The 22,591-nt window shown below is 41.6% G+C and overlaps 1 protein-coding gene across 5 annotated transcripts in view; it reads left to right on the forward strand.

Annotated features, from left to right (window-relative positions):
• LOC132393532 (neural cell adhesion molecule 2-like) overlaps window positions 1-22,591 on the forward strand; it is a 1,581,614-nt gene that overhangs the window by 1,290,047 nt on the left and 268,976 nt on the right. For all 5 annotated transcript variants that reach the window (XR_009511912.1, XM_059968913.1, XM_059968912.1 and 2 more), the window contains exon 7: window positions 15,825-15,982. Coding sequence is in view for 4 of the 5 variants with exons in the window: in XM_059968913.1 (XP_059824896.1) it covers window positions 15,825-15,982 (158 nt within the window). In the remaining variant the exon portion in view is untranslated. The remainder of the gene's footprint in view (window positions 1-15,824; window positions 15,983-22,591) is intronic.

A 22,591-nucleotide genomic window follows, 5' to 3' on the forward strand; every position in this document is an offset into this window, starting at 1 on the left:
TATAGGGATATAGGTCAAACGCAAGCAGATGGACCTAGCTCGGATGGGTATCCTGATCAGCATGCACCAGCTGGGCTGAATGGCCTCTTTTAGTGCTCGACGACTTAATGACTCTAATCCTTTTTACCAATGACACAAAATTAATGCCACTTCCTTAGCTTTTATCTCCCCTGCCTATGGAAGCATGTCCTTCAAGTTCACCCTTTGTAGGGCCCTCATAATTTTATTCACCTCAATTAAGTCATCCCTCACCTTTGTTCTGTTCCAAAGGAAACAAGCCCACTATCACATATTTCCTTTCAGCTACAGTTTGGCAACCTGAGCACATCTACCATCTACCATATGAACAGTCCATAAACCAATGAACAGACTACCTCTCTATTCCTAGCTTACTAATTTTTAAAGATCAGCTTTATATGTCACAAATATACCGAAGCATTGAAAAATACAGTGATATACCATCGATCTGCGTCTTCGTCCAACACAGTCTGAGGATTGTGCTGTGTCACTATGCTAATGGTGACAACATAGCATGCTCACAACTCACTAACCCTGACCAATACTCTTGCTCCAAATTCCTTAAGTTCTTATATCCTTATTTCTCCACCATCTCCAAGTCTGTCTCCCACCAGGCCCCAGTCATAGAGCATAGAACACTACAGGACAGAAACGAGCCCTTCAACTGATCTTGTCCACGCTAAACTATTATTCTGCCTCGTCCCATCGACCTGGACCTGAACCATAGCCCTCCGTACCCTTCCCAAATTTCTCAGATTATGAAATCGAATCTGCATCCACCACTTCCATTGGCAGCTCGTTCTGCACTCTCATCACCTTCTGAGTGAACTCCAAATTAGGCCCATACAACTTCAAAATCCTGTACTCAATACTTTGAATGTAGTGATCCTTGAAAGATCGTTACTACAGGCCCTCTGTTGGATCAGGGTCAGCCTTAGCTATACACAGTCCAGGGCAGTATGATATGGAGGGCAATCTGTTGTCCATGCAGCAAACTCCCCCTCTCCACACATCTGATGAATCCAAAGGAACAGCAAAGACCACTACAGTTTAGTACAAGCAGTGTCGCAGGAATTGCCAGTCAGCGTTGAACTGTTTTAGGGACTCCAGCTGTGGATTTTTCCTCAGGGTATACTCGCAAACCTTCCCCATGAGTGGGTATAGCCGCAAGGCAGCTGAGGTTTAAGAGAGATTTTCTTCTCCTAGATGAGCTGCAAACCACAGCTGACAACTCCCCTCGTTTTAAGGTGCAGTAACCCACCTTTACCCCTTCTCCTCTCAGGAAAAACATTTCCACCAGGCTTAGGAGCTAAGCCACACGTGAAGGCCAGGAGGTGGACTTGGTTGTCAGAGGCTATTTGAGAAGAATGTCATTGGGAGCATTTAATAGGTAGTGGGAACTTATCCCCAGTACCCCTTCCTGGCTATGAAAACCTTAATCATTACTAATGCCTCGACAATCTCTTCAGCTACTGCCATTCAGAAACATGGGATGTAGCCCATCTAATCCACGTGACTTATCTACCTTCAGATCTTTCAGCTTCCCAAGCAGCTTTTCCCTAGTAGTAGCAACTGTACACTCTACCAACCCCTGACAGTCTCAAATTTCTGCACACTTCCTGTCTCTTCCACAGTGAAGACTGTCACAAAATATTTATTAAGTTCATCTGCAATTTCTTTGTCCCCCATTACCACCTCTCCAGGAACATTTTCAGGTATTTGATCTCCCCTCTCTTTTACTCTTTACATATCAGGGGAAAAAGTTGTTTTTCTCTTTTATGATCAGCTAGCTTACCTTTATATTTACTATTTTGTCTCCTTATTGTTTTTTCAGATGCCTCTGTTGATTTTAAAAGCTTCCCAATTCTCTAACTTCCTATTAATCTGTTTGCTCTATTGTGCTTTTATCCTGACTTTAACTTCCCTCATCAGCCATAGTCTTTATCCTGCCATAATAATGCTTCTTCCCCTTTCAGATGAACTGAACCTGGTTCTTCCAAATTGTTCCCAGAAACTCCAGCCTTTGTTGCTCTCCATTATCCCTGTGAGTGTCCCCCTTCCAATCAACGTTGCCCAGCTCCTCTCTCATGCCTCTATAATCCCCTTTACTCCAGTGTAATACTGATACATCCAATTTCAACCTGCAGAGTGAGTCCTATCATATTATAATCACTGTCTCGTAAAGGTTCCTTTTCTTCAAATTCTCTAATCAAATCTGGTTCAGTACACAATACCCAATCCAGAAGAGCTTTTCCCTCATGGACTCAACTACAAACTGCTCTAAAAAGCCATCTCATATGTATTGTAAAAATTATTTCTCTTGGGAGCCAGCATTTTCCCAATCAAAATACATATTGAAATTCCCCATGACTATCATATCATTACCCTTTTTACATGCCTTTTCCATCTCCTGCTTTAGTTTGCACCCCACGTCCTGGCTACTGTTCAGAGGCCTGTAGGTAACTCCCATCAGGGTCTTTTTACCCTTGCAGTTTCTTAACTCTTCCTATAATGATTCTGTATCTTCTGCCGTAATACATATAAAATGCTGGAGGAACTCAGCGGTCAGGTAGCATCTATAAAAATGAATAAACACTTGACATTTCGGACCATGATCCTTCTTCAGGGCTGGAAAGGGAGGGGCAAGATTGCTGAATAGAATGGTGGGGCGAGGGGAAGTAGCTAGTAGGTGATAGATGAAGCCAGGTGATTGAGAAAGGCAAAGGACTGGAGAAGGAGGAGTCTGACAGGAGAGGAGAGTGAACCAGAGGAGAAGGAGAAGTAGGAGATGCACGGGGGAGATGATAGGCAGATGAGAGGAGGAGGTAAAAGGCCAGAGTGCAGAATGGGAGAAGGGGGAAGGGGGAGGGGCAAAAGAGGGAAAAAAATTACCAGAAGGAGAAGTCGATGTTCATGCCATCAGGTTGCAGGCTACCCAGGTTAAATATGACGTGTTGACCCTCCACCCTAAGAGGCCAAAGACCAGCATGTCGGAACAGGAATGGGAAATGGATTTAATATGTTAGGCCACCAGGAACTATTGCTTTTGGCAAATGGAGCCGATGTACTCAAGAAAGCTGTCTCCCAATTAAGAGGAGGTCGTATCAGGAGCACCTGATACTGTAGATAACCCCAACAGATTTTCAGGTGAACTTTAGCTCATCTGAAAGGACTGTTCAGGGCCCAACATGGAGGTGAGGGTGTAGGTGAATGGGCATTTGTTGAATTTGTTTCGCTTACAGCAGGGAGATATGTCAGTTCTTTCTACAAAGAAATACTAAGAATTCCTGTTTCTGATATTCAAGAAAAGTGGAGGAGAAGTAAAAAGATCAAAGCTCAAAGTAAAATTTGTAATCAACGTACCTACATGTCACCATATTCTGCCCTGAGATTCATCTTCTTTCAGGCGTTCACAGTAGAGTAAATACAATAGAATCAATGAAGAACTGCACACAAAGACAGACAAACAACCAAAGAGAAAAAGAAGACAAATTGTGCAACTATAAAAAAGACAAATAATGAATAAACATGTAATGCCCCGGTTAAGATTTTTACTGCTATGCTGCAGGTATTTCATTTTAGCAGTTCTGTAAGAGCCATCCGTTCTGCTTTCAGCCTGTTTCAGCTGAGACAAGGGACTTTGTTGTTCAACTTAGGATTGTTGTGTCAGCCAATCAGGATAGTGGAATTGGAAGAAGAAGGTTCTAGAGAATGCTGGGTGGAAAGGTTTTTGTGATGGACACTGGTGTGGGTCGAGGTCTTTCTGGCAGGAGCTGGGAGTAGACAGGAGAGAAGATGGCTGAGGATAAGGAGATTTGTGCAGATAAATGGTTTCCAGGCGAAGGACCAATACTCCCGTAGGGGAGTCCGTTTGTTCAAAATGGATTTTGAGTGATATTCGGAAGGTGGTGTGTGCCTCCACATAGATCACGGGTCCAGTGTGTGAGTTAAAGACAACTTCAAGGTGAGCTCCATCTTGTGTGCACATTTGCACTTGGTTAGCTGTAATCAGCCCTTCTTAGCTTTTTCTTTTCCCTACCAATTGTTTGATAAAGCTGGCATTTGTAAATGTACTGCTTTGTAATTGTATGCAGTGTACGATCTGTTATTTATTGCTGATGGTTAATTGCGGGGGGTGGGGCAGTGTTTATGCAGCATTCACACAGAGTGGGATTCAGATGGGCAAGATATCCCACATTTCCGGTTTTGGTGGGACACGATTCATACTGACCCTAGACGTATGGAGTGATTTCTCACCACTGAGTCTGGTGGCTGTTATTGAGGGGGGTGTGACAAGACACATCTCCAAAGATGCCCAGTAAAAAGGGGTTTCAAATAAATAGCTAGATAGATAGATAGATAAATAAATACATAGAACATGAGTTGCAAGAGTCCTTGAAAATGATTCCATAGGTAGTAGAACCAGTGTAGTGTTGGTTCAGGAGTCTGGTGGTTGAGGGGTAATAATTGTTTCTGAACCTGGTGGTATGGGACCTAAGACTCCTGTACCTCCTTCCCGATGGAAGCAGAGAGGAAAGGGAATGGCCAGGATATTCTCTTCCAGGAAAAGGTGAAAGTGGAGCCTTAATAATGAATAATGCAAGATGTGCTCGAGAGTTCAAAGGAACAGTGTGGTTAAAATTAATAAATGAGCAATTGCACTGGGTAGATTGTGATGTAGGAGCAAATTTTCAGGAAAATTTCAGAATGATGGAAAATGATAATGTGAGTGGTAACGGGCCAACTTCAAAGATCTTACTGTAGTCAAGGGAATTAACAGGATAAAGGGCAGTCATGTGGATCAATTTCTGCAAGAGAGTTCTTTGTTGGTTTCAAGCCCCTAAAAGATTCAGGTACAGTGCATCTAATTCTAGTTGTGGATAACTTCATTCACCACATCGCTGAACTGATTCCTGGAGGAATGCAGCAGGTCAGGTAGCATTTGTGGAAAGCAATAAAGGGTTGATGTATTGAGCCAAGACCCTTCATCAGGATATCATGAGACTCGATGAAGGGTTTCAGCCCAAAGTATCTGCTCTTTGCTCCTCTCCATAAATGACTGACCTGTTGAGTCACTGCACGTCTTGTCTGTGTTACTCTGGATTTCCAGCCTTGCAGAATCTCTTGTTTCTGAACTGATTCCACAACTTTTAGACTCACTTTCAAACACTCTACAGTTCATGATCTCAGAATTATTTATTTAATTTTATTTTCACCATTTTTTCTTTTGCACATTATTGTAGTTTTTCATTGATTCTATTGTATTTCTTTGTTTCCCATGAATGCCTGCAAGAAGGTGAATCGCAAGGTAGTATATGATGACATATACAAATTTTGATAATAAATTTACTTTCTTCGAACTTTGAAATCACAGAGCAAGTATGATACGGGGGCAGTGATGAAACCATTATAGAATGGGATTAAGTTTAATATCACTGGCATATGTCATGAAGCGTGAACTTTGTTAAATTTGATAACAGAGGGGGAGAAAACTAAATTACTATATATATATATATATATATATATATATATATATATAGAGAGAGAGAGAGAGAGAGAGAGAGAGAGAGAGAGAGAGAGTAATGATCTTTCAAGAATCACTAGATTCTGGAATGGTTCCCACAGTCTGATCAATTGCAAATATCACTCCACACTTCTAGAAGGGAGAGAGTAAGAAGGAAGGAAACTATGGGCCAGTTAGTCTGACCTCTGTGGCTGGGAAGATTTTGGAATCCATTATTAAGGATAGGTCTCAGGGTTCTTGGAGGCACATGATAAAATAGGCCGTAGTCAGCATAGTTTCCTCAAGAGAAAATCTTGCCTGACAAATCCGTTGGAATTCTTTGAAGAAATAACAAGCATGATAAACAAAGGAGAATCAGTTTATGTTGTGTACTTGGATTTTCAGAAGGCCTTTGACAAGGCACCACACATAAGGCTGCTTAACAAGTTATGAGTCCATGGTATTCCAGGACTAGCATGGACTATCCATTCTAGCATGGATAAAACAGTGACAAATTGGCGAGAGGCAAAGAGTGGGAATAAAGGGAACATTTTCTGGCTGGCTGCTGGTGACTAGTGGTCTTCCACAGGCATCTGTGTTGGGACTGATTCTTTTCACACTGTATGTTAATGATTTGGATGATGGAATTGATGGCTGTGTTGCAAAGTTTGCAGACATTATGAAGATAGGTGGAGGGGCAGGTAGTCTTGAGAATGGTGACAGGCTACAGAAGGACTTAGATTAGGAGAATGAGTAAGGAAATGGCAGATGAAATATAGTGTCAGGAAGTGTATGGTCAATCACTTTGTAGAAGAAGTGAAAATACGAGAAACTGAAGGGCAAAGGGACTTGGGAGCCATTGTGCAGGATTCCCTAAATGTTAGTTTGCAAGTTGAGTCTGCGGTGAGGAAGGCAAATGCAATGTTAGTATTCATTTCAAGAGGGCTAGAATATAGAAACAAGGATGTAATGTTGAGACTTTATAAAGCACTGGTGAGGCCTCACTTGGAGTGTTGTGAGAAACTTTGGGCCCCTTATCTTACAAAGGATGTGCTGAAACTGGAGAGGGTTTAATGGAGTTCACGAAAATGATTCCAGGATTGAATGGCTTGTCATATGGAGAGTGTTTGATGGCTCTGGGCCTGCCTTCAGTACGATTCAGAAGAATGGAGGCAGACCTCATTGAAACCTATCAAATGGTGAAAGGCCTTGATAGAGTAGATGTCTCCTATGGTGGAAGAGTAAGACCAGAGGACACAGTCTCAGAATAGAGGGTTCACTTTTAGAACAGAGATTAGGGTGAATTTCTTTTGCCAGAAAGAGATGAATTTGTGGAATTCTCTGCCGCAAGCTGCTGTGGATTTTATGCATATTTATGGCAGGGGTTGATAGGTTGTTGAATGGTCAAGGCATGAAGGGATGCAGGAAGAAAGCAGGAGATTGGGGCTGAGAGAAAAACTGGATCAGCCATGATGAAATGGCATAGCAGTCCCAATGGGCCAAATGGCTTAATTTTGCTCCTATATTTTAAGGTCTTACTGTCTTATATACAGTATATTAAATGGTTAAATTAAATAAGTAGTGCAAAAATTAGGAAATAAAAAAAGTAGTTGTGTAGTGCTCATGGTTTCAATATCCATTCAGAAATCAGATAGCAGAAGGGAAGAAGCTGTTCCTGAATCAGGAAAAGCCAACTGTGCTGATACTGAATAGTTTGGAGGGCAGGTGAGGGGAGCTGCTGTTTCACTGTTGAGCGGGTCATGCGGCAGCTCAACTGGAGCATGAAAAACTAAATGAACAATACGGAAGGCCTCCAAAGAGAATCAAGATCAATTATAGTCCATTCACATTCAACACTGAGAAGCTTCCAAATCTAGAGGCTCCCAGAATGAAGATTTAGAGGGCAAAATGAAACAGGTTTATAATATTCCGTAGAGTGCAACATTAAGTACAGAATATTTTGGTTAGAATTAAAGAAGGACAAAGACAGTGAATAAGAATATATCAGTAGATCTCAGAAGTGGAAACCCAAATATATTTATGAATATATAAATGGTAAAAGGCTGTGAAAGCAAGGCCAGGCAGTTCAGCTTCAATAATAAACTCTTAACTAACAGAAGTATGTCTCTTAAATGCTGAACACGAGAGATTCTGTAGATCAGGCAGTATCTATGGAAACGAATAAACAGTTGATGCTGCGGGCCAAGACCTTCCATCAGTACTGGAAAGGAAGGTGGAAGAAGCCAGGACAAAAAGGACGGGGGAGGGGGAGGAATGCAAGCTAGAAGGTGACAGGTGAAGCCAGTGGGTGGGGGCGGGGAATGATGAAGTAAGAAACTGGGAGATGAAAGGTGGAAGAGGTAAAGGGCTGGAGAAGAAGGTATCTAATAGGAGAGGAGAATGGACCGAAGAAGAAAGGAAAGGAGGAGTGGCACTGGGCAGGGCGATGATCAGAAGGTGAGAAGAGGTGTGGAAAGAGCATAATCAGATTGTGGAATTAAAGAAGAGGGCAGGGGGAGGGGAAAGATTACTGGAAAATGGAGAAGTTGATGTTAATGCCATCAGGTTGGAGGCTATTCAGACTGAATATGCTCATGCTTTCTGGGAGTGGCCTCATTCTAAGATGCTAAATATCCCTCATTTGTCCTCTTTGCAAAAAATTAAAGGTTATCTTGTTTGTCACATGTACACCAAAATTTTTGAAATATACAGTGAAATGCATCATTTAATTAGCAACCATAAGACGTAGGAACAGAATTAGGCCATTCAGCCCATCAAGTCTGCTCTGACATTCCATAATAGCTGATTCTGGATTCCACTCAAACCCATATACCTGCCTTCTTGCCATATCTTTGATGCCCTGACCAATCAGGAAACGATCAACTATTGCCTTAAATTTATCCATAGACTTGGCCTCCACCGCAGTCTGTGGCAGAATATTTCACAGATTTATAACTCGCTGGCTAAAAAAATTCCTCCTTACCTCTGTTCTAAAAGTTTATCCCTCAATTTTAAGGCTGTGCCCTCTAGTTGTGGATACTCCCACCATAGGTAACATCTTCTCCACATCCATCCTATCTAGTCCTTTCAACATTTGGTAGGTTTCAATGAGATCCCCCGGTGTTCTTCTAAATTCCAGTGAGTGCAGGCCCAAAGCTGCCAAACACTCCTCATATGTTAACCCCTTCGTTCCCAGAATCATTCTTGTGAAACTCCTCTGGACTTTCTCCAATAACAACACATCCTTTCTGAGATATCATGTCCAAAATTATTGACAATACACCAAGTGCAGCCTGACTTGTGTCTTTCAAAGCTTCAGCACTATCTCCTTGCTTTTATATTCTATTCCACTTGAAATAAATGTTAACATTGCATTTACCTTCTTTACCACAGACTCAATCTATAAATTAACCTTCTGGGAGTCTTGCACAAGGAATCCTACATCCCTCTGCACCTCTGATGTTTGAATTTTCTCCCCATTTAGATGATAGTCTGCGCTGTTGTTCATTTTGCCAAAATGCATTATCATACATTGTATTCCTTCTGCCACTTTTTTGCCCATTCAACCAATTTGTCTGTCCTGCTGCAATCGCATCGCCTCCTCAGCACTACCTATCCCTCCACCTCTCTTCGTATCATCCACAAACGTTGCCACAAAGCCATCAATTCAATTATCTTAATCACTGACAAGCAATGTGAAAAGCAGTGGACCCAATACTGGCCCCTGAGGTACCGTACCAACAAGTGCTTCTTTTATTCCCACTCACTGCCTCCTGCTTGTCAGCCATTCCACTATCCATGCCAGTATTTTTCCTCTGATGCCATAGGATTTTATCTTAACCTCCGAAGGTGTGCAAGTGGAGGTGGGCGGGCAGCCCGCAAGTGTTGCCATGTGTCCGGCACCAACATAGTTCACCCATAATTTACTGCCCCTAGGTCTTTGGAATGTGGGAGGAACCAGAACACTTGGAGGAAACCCATATGGTCACGGGGAGAATGTATAAAACTCCTCACAGACAGCGGTGGGAATTAAATTCCGATCACTGATGCTGTATTGCATTATACTAACTGCAATAAATACCAAATGTTAGAGGGCACATTATCTGGTTTCCTGATGTTTTGTCCATCCCAAATTATTTACCATACCAGATCAAGCATGTGTGCTGTAAGCCTTCATCTCCACTCGGCTCAGAATATTCCTTTGTCACAGTGTGTGCCCACTTCCTTGGAATTGAACCCACAAGAATGGACCATTTAAATTTGACAGATCTTTAACAGAAAGCTAGCTTTATAATCAGAAGGTATCAAGGTACAAGACAAAATACTAAGCAAGGTGTTTTGATGCTGGCAGTTAATAAGACCAAATGGATCGAGAGATTGTTTGGCCTGAAACATTGGCTCTTTGTTCCCCTGACCTGCTGAGTTCCTCCAGCAATTCTGAGAGTGTTGCTCTGGATTGAGAGATTATTCAGATTCTTAGCAACTAAATCATTGCAGGAAACAGTGAGCATCCTTTTGTGCAATGTGATAAGACAATTTTTACTTGGTTTCATACACAGGGTGTAAAGAAAGAAGCTCAAATGCATCATAAAGCTATTACACATGGCAAGTGTATTTATAAGTGAATGTATGAGTGTTTTTATTGGGATAAGGACATTCAATTGCACACTCAGACTGATAAATCTGTCACCATTACCCATGATACTTGGTAATAAATGTAACTACACTAGACAAAGTGTAGTTTTAAAGCAAGCTTTAGCAGGGAGTATTTCAAACAGAACCTCATCAGACTGACAGGGTTTATTTCCCAGGCTGCAAAACATCAAATACTAGAGGGCAGTTTGAAAATGAAAGGCTTATCATATGAGGAGCATTTGATGGCTCTGGTCCTTGCTGGAATTTAAAAGAATGAGGGGTGGATCTCATTGAAACCTATCGAATGTTGAAATGCCTAGATAGAGTGGATGTGGAGAAAATGTTTCTCATAGTGGGGGAGTCTAGGATCAGAGGCCAGAACCTCAGAGTAGAGGGACATCAGTTTTCTTGCAGACATTCGCATTAGAAATACAATAGAATCAATTAAAAATACTCTCAAAGACTGACAAACGACTTGTGTGCAAAAGAAGACGAACTAATAATAAATAAATTTTAAAAATATGAGAAAACATGTTGTAGAATCCTTGACAGTGAATTCTTATGTTATGGAATCAGTTCAGAGTTGAGGTGTGAAATTATCCACGCTTTTCAGTAGCCTAATGGTTGAAAGGTAATAACTTGCTCTGAACCTGGTTGTGTGGGACCTGGGCTCCTGTACCTCCTTCCTGATGGCAGCAGTGAGAATAGAACATAGCCTGGATGGATGATGATGGATGCTGCTTTCCTGCAACAGTGTTTCATGTAGATGTGCTCAATAGCAGGAAGGGCTTTGCCCATAATGGACTGGGCTGTATCCCACTGCTTTTTGCAGGCTTTTTCATTCATGGACATTGGATTTCCATACAAGGCCATGATATATCCAATCGGTATCCTCTCCACCGCACATCTATAGAAGTTTGTCAAAGTTTTAGCTAACATGCCAAATCTTAGCAAACTTCTAATAAAGTAGAGGAAGTGCCATGCTTTCTTTGTAATTGCATTTACATGTTGGACCCAGAAAGATCCTTTGAAATTATGACTCTAAGGAATTTGAAGTTGGTGACTCTCTCTACCTCTGATCCCCTGATGAGGTCTGGCTCATGGACCCCCAGTTTCCTCTTCCTGTAGGCAATAATAATTCCTTAGTCTTGCTGACATTGAGTGAGAGGTTATTTTGTGACACCTCTCAGTCACATTTTCAATCTCCTTCCTATATGCCGATTCATCACCACCTTTGATTCAGCCTATAACAGGGAGAAAGCAGGATGGGGTTGAAAAAAAATCAGACATTATTAAATGGCTTAACAGACCTGAAGGGCTGATTGGCCTCATTCTCTTCTGTCTTATGAACCTTGCAACTTTCATTACGCCAAGTGCCAACACCATCTCTGTCCATCAAGATGATGCACAACTCTTCATATGTTCATATTAATGATTAATAGTTTCCTATCAGTAATAAAAATGCAATAATACATAAATTTAAATAATATATTAATTTATCTGAATCAGTACTAAACACTCTAATTGATTCATGAGTACTTAATACACATGACTCATATTGATAATATAATCTATCTGCACCAGTAATTGTGTTAATTAATTGATCAGTAATTAATCAGTAGGTAATTAAGACACTATCTCAATCAGTACCCTTTAATTCATTCATATTTGTATTTAGAAAAGTTGTAGATTTAAACATTATTTGATTGATATCAGTTAGAAATGTTAATTGAATCAAATTATTGACTAATACATCATAATGATAATTGATTTGGAGATTTAATTCATGACAGTCATGAGTTAATTATTAAGTACCCCTGCCATCCAAGATATGCTCTCTTCTCATTACCATCAGAGAGAAGGGAGTCTGAAAGGTTGAAAGATTCAAACTACATTTATTATCAAAGTATGCATGCAGTATATTAAGTACTCTTTATCTTATTATCTCACGTTCTCATTATTTATTGCTATTTATTTATATTTGCATTTGCACAGTTTGTTGTCTTCTGCACACTGGTTGATTTTTCATTGATCCTGTTCTAGTTACTATATTGTAGATTTACTGTGTATCCCCACAAGAAAGTGAATCTCAGGGTTGGATATGGTGACATATACATACTTTGATAACAAAATTTACTTTGAGCTTAGAACAACCCTGAGATTCATCTTCCCACAGTCATCCACAAAACAAAGAAAGAAAACCATGGACTCCTGAAAAGAAAAAAACAACAAACCACCCCCCCAATCCACAAAAATCAAGAAACAAATCACTCGAAATGCAAAAAAAAAAGCAGAATCTAAAGCAGCAAACCACAAACCACTGAGCCGTCCAGACATATTCAGTCCAGCTTAGTTCAGTTCAATCTACTGCTGCACCATTTGTTAACTTCGGGCTGCCCCAATTAGAATCGCACAAAATAGCAACAAAGAAAACGCACACTAAATCTAAGAACAGCTTCTTGCACTTTACTGTCTGATTTCTGAACAGACATTGAACCCATGAATACTACCTCACTATTTTTGCACTATTTATTTAATTTAATTTAATTTGAAGATATATTTATTATGAGTTATAGTATATTTTATGTACAGTATTGCACTGTACTGCTGCCAAAAGACAACAGGTTTCATGATTCATGAATTAACCTGATTCTGTGTCTATTTGTGGTGGGGATGAAGCTGTCCAGATGAGGTGGCATCACTCCTGTCTGGTTTGCCTTTCACCTGATCAATCACCCAAGCCTACAGCACTCTGCTGCATTACATCAGGGTCTGCTGTTCTCTCAGCCACCACCACCAGCTACAGCAGACTGACTGTAACCTCAGGCAATATTACATTGACAGCTAAATTTACTGCACTGTCCATCATTAAATCTGCTTCCTTCCCATTCTGTCGTTTGGTTTGCCGCCTTGCTTAAGCTCTTTCCCCCCTCGTACCAGTAAGCAGCTCTCTCCAAGTGTAATTAACCATTTTATGATTTTGGCTTGAGATTGTCATCCAAGTGAGAGTTTATTACTAACTGTAACAGATGCATTCTGCAGGTAGAAGTTAAAAATGGCACAGTTGCTGGAAATCCAACATAAAAGCTGAAAATGAGGGAAATGCACAACTGCTCCTTCAAAAGGTGATGCCTCAAAAAGGTGACATCCATATTAAGGAACCCCCACCCCCCACACCATCACCCAGGACATGCCCTCTGCTCATTATTGAAATGAAGACACACACTCAACATTTCAGGAACAGCTTCTTCCACTCTGACGTCAGATTTCTGAAAGGACATGGAATCTAAGAACACTACCTCAGTAATTTTTCCCTCCCTTTTGCACTACTTAATTAATTTATTTTGATATACATACTATATGCTTCTTATTGTAATGTACAGATTTTATTATTATGTATTGCAAGGTACTACTGTCACAAAGCAACACATTTGATGACATATGCAGGTGATATTAAACCTGAATCTGATAATGATTCAGGTCAGGCAGCAGCTGTGGAGAGAGAAAGAAAGTTAACTTTAAGCATCAGAATAAGATTTATTATCATTGGCATATATCATGAAATTTGTTGTTTTACAATAGCAGTACTGTGCAGTACATAAATACACTCTAAGTCACAATGAGGTATAAAATAAGTAGTGTGAAAAGAGCAAAATAGTGATGTAATGTTCATGGGTTCATGAACCATTCAGAAATCTGACAGACGGGAAGAAGCTGTTCCTAAGACATTGAGTGTTTGTCTTCCAGCTCCTGTACCTCCTCCCTGATGGTAGTAATGAGAAGAGGGCATATCCTGGGTGGTGGGGGTCCTTAGTGATGGATGCTGCCTTTTTGAGGCATCGCTCCTTGAAGGTGTCTCGATGGTGGGTTGGCTTGTGCCCAAGGTGCAGCTGGCTAAGTTTTTAACCCTCTGCAGCTTTTTTCCAAACCTGTGCATTGGTACGTCCATACAGGGCAGTGATCCAGCCAGTACGTGATACATCTGTAGAAGTTTGCTATAAAGTCTTTGACATACCGAATCTCCTCATCTCCCCTTCTTCTCACTCCACAGATCTGCTGTGAATTCCCAGTCTGTATTTTACTTCTGATTGTCTTCTGAACACTTTCCCCTGTTCCAAAGAATCCTTAATTACCCTTTCTATTAATGTCCAAAATTATCTGAGAGGCCTATAAAGTAACATCATCAGCTCTTGGGCAAACCTGCTGGCTTTTATGTGATAGTTGTCTTCAGTATTGTGAAGGAACAGGAAGCATCCTGTATACTTACCCTTTGAAACTCTTGACCCTGTTCTATAGCCAAACTACACAAATACCAGCCTACAAATTAGAAGTCTCGGGGCCGCTATGTTGGCGCGAGAAGCACAGTGATTCTTGCTATGTGCCCCCTGGGCAATCCTCAGACTGTGATAGGTGTTGATACAAACGACACAGTTCTTGATGTACATGTGACAAAAAGATCTCTACAATCTTCATCTTCATCAATCCTGAACACAGGAGCTGTCTCTGTGTTTGAGAGTTTGCCAGCTCTCCCTCTGTGTCTCCATGTTTCCTTCCCACATCTCAAAGACATGGAGATTAACTGGCTGTATGATTAATTAACTGTATGCTGTTCATGTTGTGCAAATGAACAGTAGAATGTGGTGGAAATTGATGGGAAGGTGGGGAGAATAAATCTATGTCAGTGGAGGATTGGTGGAAATGAGTGGATGATGGTTGTCATGGACTTAGTGGGTTGAAGGACCTGCTTACACATTTATGGATCTATGACCACCTACCATGCACCAAAGCAGCTACACTGATTTCCGAGCATAACAATTTTGCTTAGAACATAGCTGTTGCTTGCAATGTACGATGGTGTTGCCCTTGCACCCTGTAAACTTGTAAAATTTCAGAACTTGCAGAAATGGGAAGCTGGTCTGAGCATAGCAAGAGATTCTGCAAATGCTGAAAATCCAGAGCAACAGAAACAAAATGCTGGAGGAACCCAGCAGCATTGATGGAAATGAGTAAACAGTCAACATGTCTGGCCAAGGCTCTTCGTCAGGACTGGAAAGAAAGGGAGAAGATGCCAGAGTAAGAAGGTGGGGAGAGGAGAAGGAATACAAACTAGAAGATGATAGGTGAAGCGAAGTGGGTGGGGGTGGGGGATGAAGTCAGAAGTTGGGAGGTAATATGTGGAAAAGGTAAATGGCTGAAGAAGAAGGAATCTGATAGGAGAGGAGAGTGGACCATGGGAGAAAGGGAAGGAAGATGGGCACCAGTGGGATGTGATAGGCAGGTGAGGAAAAGAGAAGAGGTAAGAGGGGAATCAAAGTGTGGAATTGAAGAAGGTGGTGACAGAGAAATTTACTGGAATTTAGAGAAATCTAATTTCATGCCTTGAAGTTGGCGGTTACCTAGATGGAATATAAGATGTTGCTTCTCCACCCTGAGAGTGGCCTCATCGTGACAGAAGGGACCATGGATCAACTTGCCAGAATGGGAATGGGGATTGGAAGTGAAATGGTTGGCCATCTGAAAATCCTGCTTTTTGTAGATGGAGCAAAGAGTTCCTCTAGCATTTTGTGTGTAGCTCTGAGCATAACAATTTTGGTTAGACTACAGCTGTTGCTTGTGATGTGTAATGGTGTGTTCTTGCACCCTGTAACCCTGAGCTCTGTCCCTGCAGAAACGGGAGGCTGGTTGAAGACGGCAATAAGTACTCGTTGAAGGAAAGCACCAAGCTGACAATAACGGACATTGGCCGCGGAGATACAGGGTCTTACAGCTGCCGAGCCACAAACAAAGCAGGAAACGTGGAAGAGCAATTGTTCCTGAAGGTCTTCGGTATGTTACCGTTCTGTGCTGTTGGTTTGCTTGCTGGTGACAGACTTGGATCCAAGACATTCCAGGTTCCTCAACTAATTCTTCCCATTGGTTTTCCCCCTCTCCTTCAATGCTCGAAGTAAATTTATCATCAAAGTACACACTGTATATTTTAACATACGCTACCTTGAGATTCATTATCTACACTACCTTCAGGCATTCACAGTAGAACAGAGAAATACAATAGAATCAATGAAAAGTTACACATGAAGACTGACAAACAACCAATCTATACAAAAAACAATAATAAAACTAAATAAATAAGTAAGTAAATAATACTGAGGATCTGAGTTGTAGAGTCATAGAACATAGAATAGTACAGCATGTTACAGGCTTTTCGGCCCACAATGTTGTGCCAACCCTCAAACCCTGCCTCCCACATAACCCCCCACCTTAAATTCCTCCATATACCTGTCTAGTAGTCCTTGAAAGTGAGTCTGTAGTGGAATCAGTTCAGAGTTCAGGTGAGTGAAGTTAACTGTTCCTGACCCTGGTGGCATTGGACCTAAGGCTCCTGTAACTTCAGTAGCAGCAGCAAGAAGGGATCATGGCCTGGATGGTGGGGTTCCTTGATGATGGATACTGCTTTCTCATTTATAAGTGTGACCCACATTGATTTCCTCCTCCCCAAAACTCAAGATATCTCAACTGCCTCTGATTCTACAAGCTTGTTGACAATTGTTTCCCTGACAGTGCAGTGACCGTGCCATTAACCATTACAACAAGCTTAAACACAAGAGATTCTACTGGAGGATCCCAGCAGCTCAGGCAGCATCTATGGAGGGAGGGAAATAGTCAATGTTTCAGCCTGAGGACCTTCATTCGTTCTGGAACGGAAGGTTCAAAGTTCAAGTTAAATTTATTATCCAGGTACATATATGTCACCGTATACCACCCTGTGATTGATTTTCTTGTGGACATACCCAGTAAATCAATAGAATCATAACCATAATAGAACAAATGAAAGACCTCACCAATTTGGATGCTCAACCAGAGTGCAGAAAAAAACATGTGTAAAACAAAAAGAAAGAAATAGTAATAATAAATAAATAAGCAATAACTATCAAGAACATTGAGATGAGAAGTCCTTGAAAGTGAGTCATTGTGGGAACATTTCAATGAAGTGCAAGTGAGGTTGAGTGAAGTTATCCCCCCGTGGTTCAAGAGCCTGACGGTTGATGGTTGAGAGGGAAGACACTTGAATGAGGTGGTTGGGGGAGGAGGAGTACGCGCGGGCAGGTGAGAGGGAAGGTGAGTGGATCAGGGAAGGGGAGGATGAAGTGAGAAGCTGGGAGATGATAGGTGGAAAAGATGAAGAGCTGAAGAAGAAGGAATCGCATAGTACAATTTCTTACAACATCAGAACCGGAATCAGGCTTAATACCACTGGCATACGTCGTGAAATTTGTAGTTTTTCCATAGCAGTACATTGCAATACATAATAATAAAAGCGATAAATTGAAATAGGTATACAGTATATATAAAAGTTAATTAAATAATTAGTGTAAAAAGTGAGGAAAAAATATAGTGAAGTAGTGTTCTCAAGTTAATTGTCCATCAAGAAATCTGCAAATGGCAGAGGGGAAGAAGCTGTTCCTGAAACACTGAGTATGTGTCTTCAGGCTCCTGTACTGAAGGGGGCAGTACTTGATGGCAGCAATGAGAAGAGGGCATGTCCTGGGTGATAGGATTCCTTAATGATGGATGCTGCCTTTTTCAGGCATCCCCTTTTGAAGGTGTCCTGGATGCTGGGGATACAATCAGTTAGAACGTCTTCCACGACACACGTGAAGAAATTCGTACCAAATCTCCTCAGACTCCTAATGCAATGTAGCCACTACCATGCTTACTTTGTAATTGCATCAATATGTTGGGCTCAGGAGAGATCTTCCAGTAAGATGGCATTACTAAGTGGTGACTCTTTGCGTGTAGCTCCACGGTGAATCATCAAGTATTTCTGTTTAGGACTGCTGTAGCTGAAATCCAGTCACAGACATGGATACTTCAGTAAGCCGCATCGTTTTAAGATGTTTAAAAAATCTATCAATACCCAAACTCAGTGATCCTCCGGTGGTAGACTTGGGTCCCCAGTTCAGATTTCCCTTAAGAAAATACAAGCGGGAATAACGCACCGGTCTGCAGATTGAAATGCAGAGACCTTAGACTTCTACTCCCAACTACCTTGCTGGCAAATGTACTGTCTCTGCAAAATAAAACTGAAGACCTCAGCGCAAGGTTGCTGTACTCGAGGGACATCAGGGACTGCTGTGCACTCTGCTTTACAGAAACATGGCTCAAACCTGCAATTTTGGATGCAGCGCTATAGCCGAATTGCTTCAGCAATCTTCACAAAGACAGGACAGCTCAGTCTTTTAAAATCAAAAGTGCTGTGTGAGGAGGATTCAGGACTTAGATATGTCGGAAAAGGTTCAGAAAGACATTTTCCAAGTTTGGATGGGGTGAGGAACCTGTAAGTGGTGGTGTTCCCGTTTGCCAATGTTTGAGGTGTCAACTCATTCCCCAGTTTCCCTTGTCTTACAGTGTTGGAAAAGTGTTGGAATATAAGAAAAGGGCATCTAACTTTAAAAGAGGTGCAAGATCCTAGAATTTAGACCAACAATGTATCAAGCAGCATCTGTGATGAGGAAAGTATTGTTGGCTTTTCTGGTCCTGATGCAGGGTTTTGACCAAAAATTGTGATGCTCTTTATTGTTCCTGTTAACTCTGACAATGAATTCAGGAAACAGCTGCTTTCCAAAAGGAAGTTTGGGCTGTAATTATATATTTTCCCTCATTCATCATACAATTCATCAAATGTAGAATTCTAACAGCAAATAAGGCCATTCAGCCCAACTTCTGTGTGGGCTCCTACTGGTACAATCCCATGTGTGAGAGTGAGAGAGAGAGAGAGGGGAGAGAAGGACAGAGCAAAAGAGAGAGTATGTGCATGAGAGAGAAAGTGAAAGAAAGCAAGAGCAAGTGAGCAAGTGAGAGAGAAAGAGAGAATGAGTGTGAGAGAGAGAGAGAGCAAGAGGAAGAGAGCGTGAGAGAAAGAGCGAATGAGCGAGAGTGGTAGAGACAGAGAGAGATTACATGAGGGAGAGATAAAGAGAGCAAGAGGAAGGGAGAGAGAGAGAGAGGGAGAGAGAGAATGAGAGTGAGTGATTGAGTGTGTGAGTGAGATCAAGAGAGAAACATAGACAGAAAGAGAGAATGCACAAGAGAGGTAAGGTGAGAGAGAGAGAGAGAGAGAGCAAGAGCAACAGGGAGAGTAGGAGAGTGAGAACAAAAGTGAGAGTGAGAGTAAGAGGCAGAGAGAGAGTGAGAAAGAGTGAGTGAAAATAAGAGCAGGAGAGAGACACACAGACAGAGAGAGAGCTTGGGAAAGAGAGCGAGATGAAGAGAGTGAGAGTGAGAGTGAAAATGAGCGAGAGTGATAGAGAGAGCGAGACTGACCATGTGAGTGAGTGAGAGAGAAAGAGAGTAATAGAGAGAGAGAGAATGAGAGAGCAAGAGTGAGAGAGAGTGAGTGTGTGTGTGTGTGTGTGTGTGTGTGTGTGTGTGTGTGTGTGTGTGTGAGAGAGAGAGAGAGAGAGAGAGAGAGATTCTTGCATATCAAGAAAATTAAGATTTATGGGATAAAGGCAGGTAGGTGGAGCTGAGTCTACAGATAAACCAGCCATATTATTGAATAGCAAAGCAGGCTAGAAGGTCAGATAGACTACTCCTGCTGCTATTTCGTATGTATTTATTAACCTCCAGTCTTTCAATATATTCTCTCTGAAGTGTTTATAGAGTTCCTTCTGAAGATCCTAACTGATTCATTTCAACCTTCCTAAATTATAATTACTCTCTGAGTAAGAAAATATTTTCCTTTTTGAGAAGAATATATTACAGCTTCATATAACTCACAGCTGGAGTGCAATGTGTAGAGATTGGATAGACCAGGCTTGTTTTCTCTGGAATGGATAAGGCAGAGGAATGATGTGATAGAGCTGTGCAAAATGATCTGGGGTATGGATAGGGTGAATAGCAGCAAACAGACATATAAAACCACAGGGTTAGAGGGGATCTGAGGCCAAATGTTGCCAATCTGGAATGAGCTGCCTGATAGGCGGGTGGAAGCAGGAATACTCACACTATGCAAGGCATTTGGGCCCTCTATCAAAGAAAGGGTGTGCTGGCATTGAAGAGGTTCCGGAGGAGGTTTATGAGAATGATCCCAGGAAGGAAGGGGTTAATGTATGACAAGCAACACACACAAAATGCTGGTGGAACGCAGCAGGCCAGGCAGCATCAATAGAAAGAAGAACAGTCGATGTTTCGGGCTGAGACACGTCCTCAGTCCTGACGAAGGGTCTCGGCTCGAAACGTTGACTGTACTTCTCCTTATAGATGCTGCCTGGCCTGCTGCGTTCCACCAGCATTTTGTGTGTGTTGCTTGAAATTCCAGCATCTGCAGATTTTCACATGCTTATGAAAATGTTTCCAGGATGGAATGGCTTGTCGTAAGAAGAGCATTTGAAGGCTCTGCACCCGTATTCACTAAAATTCAGAAGAATGATGGGGAACCTTATTGAAACCTACTAAATGCTGAAAAGCCTTGATAGAGTGGATGTGGAGAGGATATTTCCTAATCTAAGACCAGAGGACACATCTTCAGAATAGGGGGATGTCCATTTAGAATAGAGATGAGAAGGAATTTATTTGGTCAGAGAGTGGTGAATCTGTAGAATTCATTGTCATGGGTGGCTTGGGAAGCCAAGTCTTTGTGTATATTTAAGGCAGAAGCTGGTAGATTCTTGATTGGTCAGAGCATGAAGGGATAGGGGGAGAAGGGATTGGGGCTGAGAGAAAATTGGATCAACCAGGATGAAATGTTGGAGCAGACTGGATGAGCCAAATGGCCTAATTCTGCTCCTATACCTTAGGATCTTATGATATATTTATGGAATTGGATGAGGATGGACAGACCACTGAAGCTTCATCTATGAAAGCCTTTTCTAGGCTATGGGCAATGTGACATGTTTCTGAACAATAACGTGTGCATATAATAGCAATGCTGATAAAACAGCATCTGCTTATTTTTACGCACATTCCCTTTGTTAAAAACAGTTCAAAATGGGTTTACTCTTTGTGCCTTCACCAATTTCAACAGCCTGTTAAAATTGGACCTCAGGGATACAGTTTTCCCCCTTGGAGCACTTTTTTTCATCAATCATCAGGCATACAGTTCCTCTGACATTCTTATTCAGAAAACTTGAATCCTTCAGCATTTATATCCAGCAGGAATATGTTTAAATGTAAATTGATGAATTAAACCAAACAGCTATCGAGTTATAAGTTCTATAGCTTTGAAAAGTGAGAGAAGACTTCAAAGGGACTGAGTTTGGTGCACAAAACAGTGCTTTTTCTGAACAATATGTGAAAGAATTTTATCTTTGAACACCGGAGCTAAACAAGCATGAGACTATTGCTTGTGATCACTACTTATTAACATAATTATACCTTTAATTCAATTTAAAAATGTAGGGACTTAACTTGTACACACAAGAGATTCTGCAGATGCTGGAAATCCAGAGTAACACATGAAGTGCTGGAGGATCTCAATAGCTCAGGTAGCTTCTATGGAGAGGAATAAGCAGTTGATATTTCAGGCGGGGACACTTCATCAGGACTGGAAAGGACGAGGCAGAAGCCTGAATAAGAAGTTGGGGTGGAGGTGAACGGGCATAAGTTGGCAGGTGATCGGTGAGGCCAGATGAGGGGGAAGGTAAGTGTGTGGGGGAGGGGTGAAGTAAGAAGCTGGGAAGTGATAGGTTGAAGAGGTAAAGGGCTGAAGGCAAGCGAAGCTAATAGGAGAGGAGAGTAGACCATCAAAGACCAAAAAAAAGGAGGGCAGCAGAGGGGGGTGATGGACAGGTGAGAAGAAAAGGAGCAGGTGAGGAGCCAGAATGGACAAAGAGAAGGGGAAGATGGAAGAAATTACCAGAAAATAGAGAATTTATCAACAGCTTTGCACAACAAACATATTTCTGGATGTATCTAATGAAAGTTCTCCAAAGTAACACAAAAATGCAGCCTCAAGTCTCTCCTGCATGGATGCTGGTTACAGGCTATTTCTGATGAAGGCCTGGGCCGAAGCATCGGCTGTCCATTTCCTTCCACAGATACTGCCATGACCTGCCGAGTTCTCCCACCATCTTGAGTGCTCCTCCAGATTCGCAGCATCTACAATCTCTCTTGTATTCCTCTCTGACTTTTATTTTGTAAGTTCTGTATGCCAACTGGTCCTGGTCTAAGGCTGACCAGGAGCAAATGGTGTTGGAGCTCCAGGTATGATTTGGAGTATTGTGTTCACTTCTGGTCAACTCATTATAGGAAGGATGCAGAAGCTTTAAAGGAGGTGCTGAGGAGATTTACCAGGATGCTGTCTGGCTTAGAGAGCATGTCTTATGAGGAAAGGCTGAGCAATTTAGGGTTTTTTCTTTGGAGAAAAGGGACATGACAGGTGATTTGTAAAGTTGCATAAGATGATACACAGCATAGATCAAGCAGACAGACAAGGCC

The sequence above is a fragment of the Hypanus sabinus genome, chromosome 4 (genome assembly GCF_030144855.1).
Source record: "Hypanus sabinus isolate sHypSab1 chromosome 4, sHypSab1.hap1, whole genome shotgun sequence".
NCBI lineage: Eukaryota > Metazoa > Chordata > Chondrichthyes > Myliobatiformes > Dasyatidae > Hypanus > Hypanus sabinus.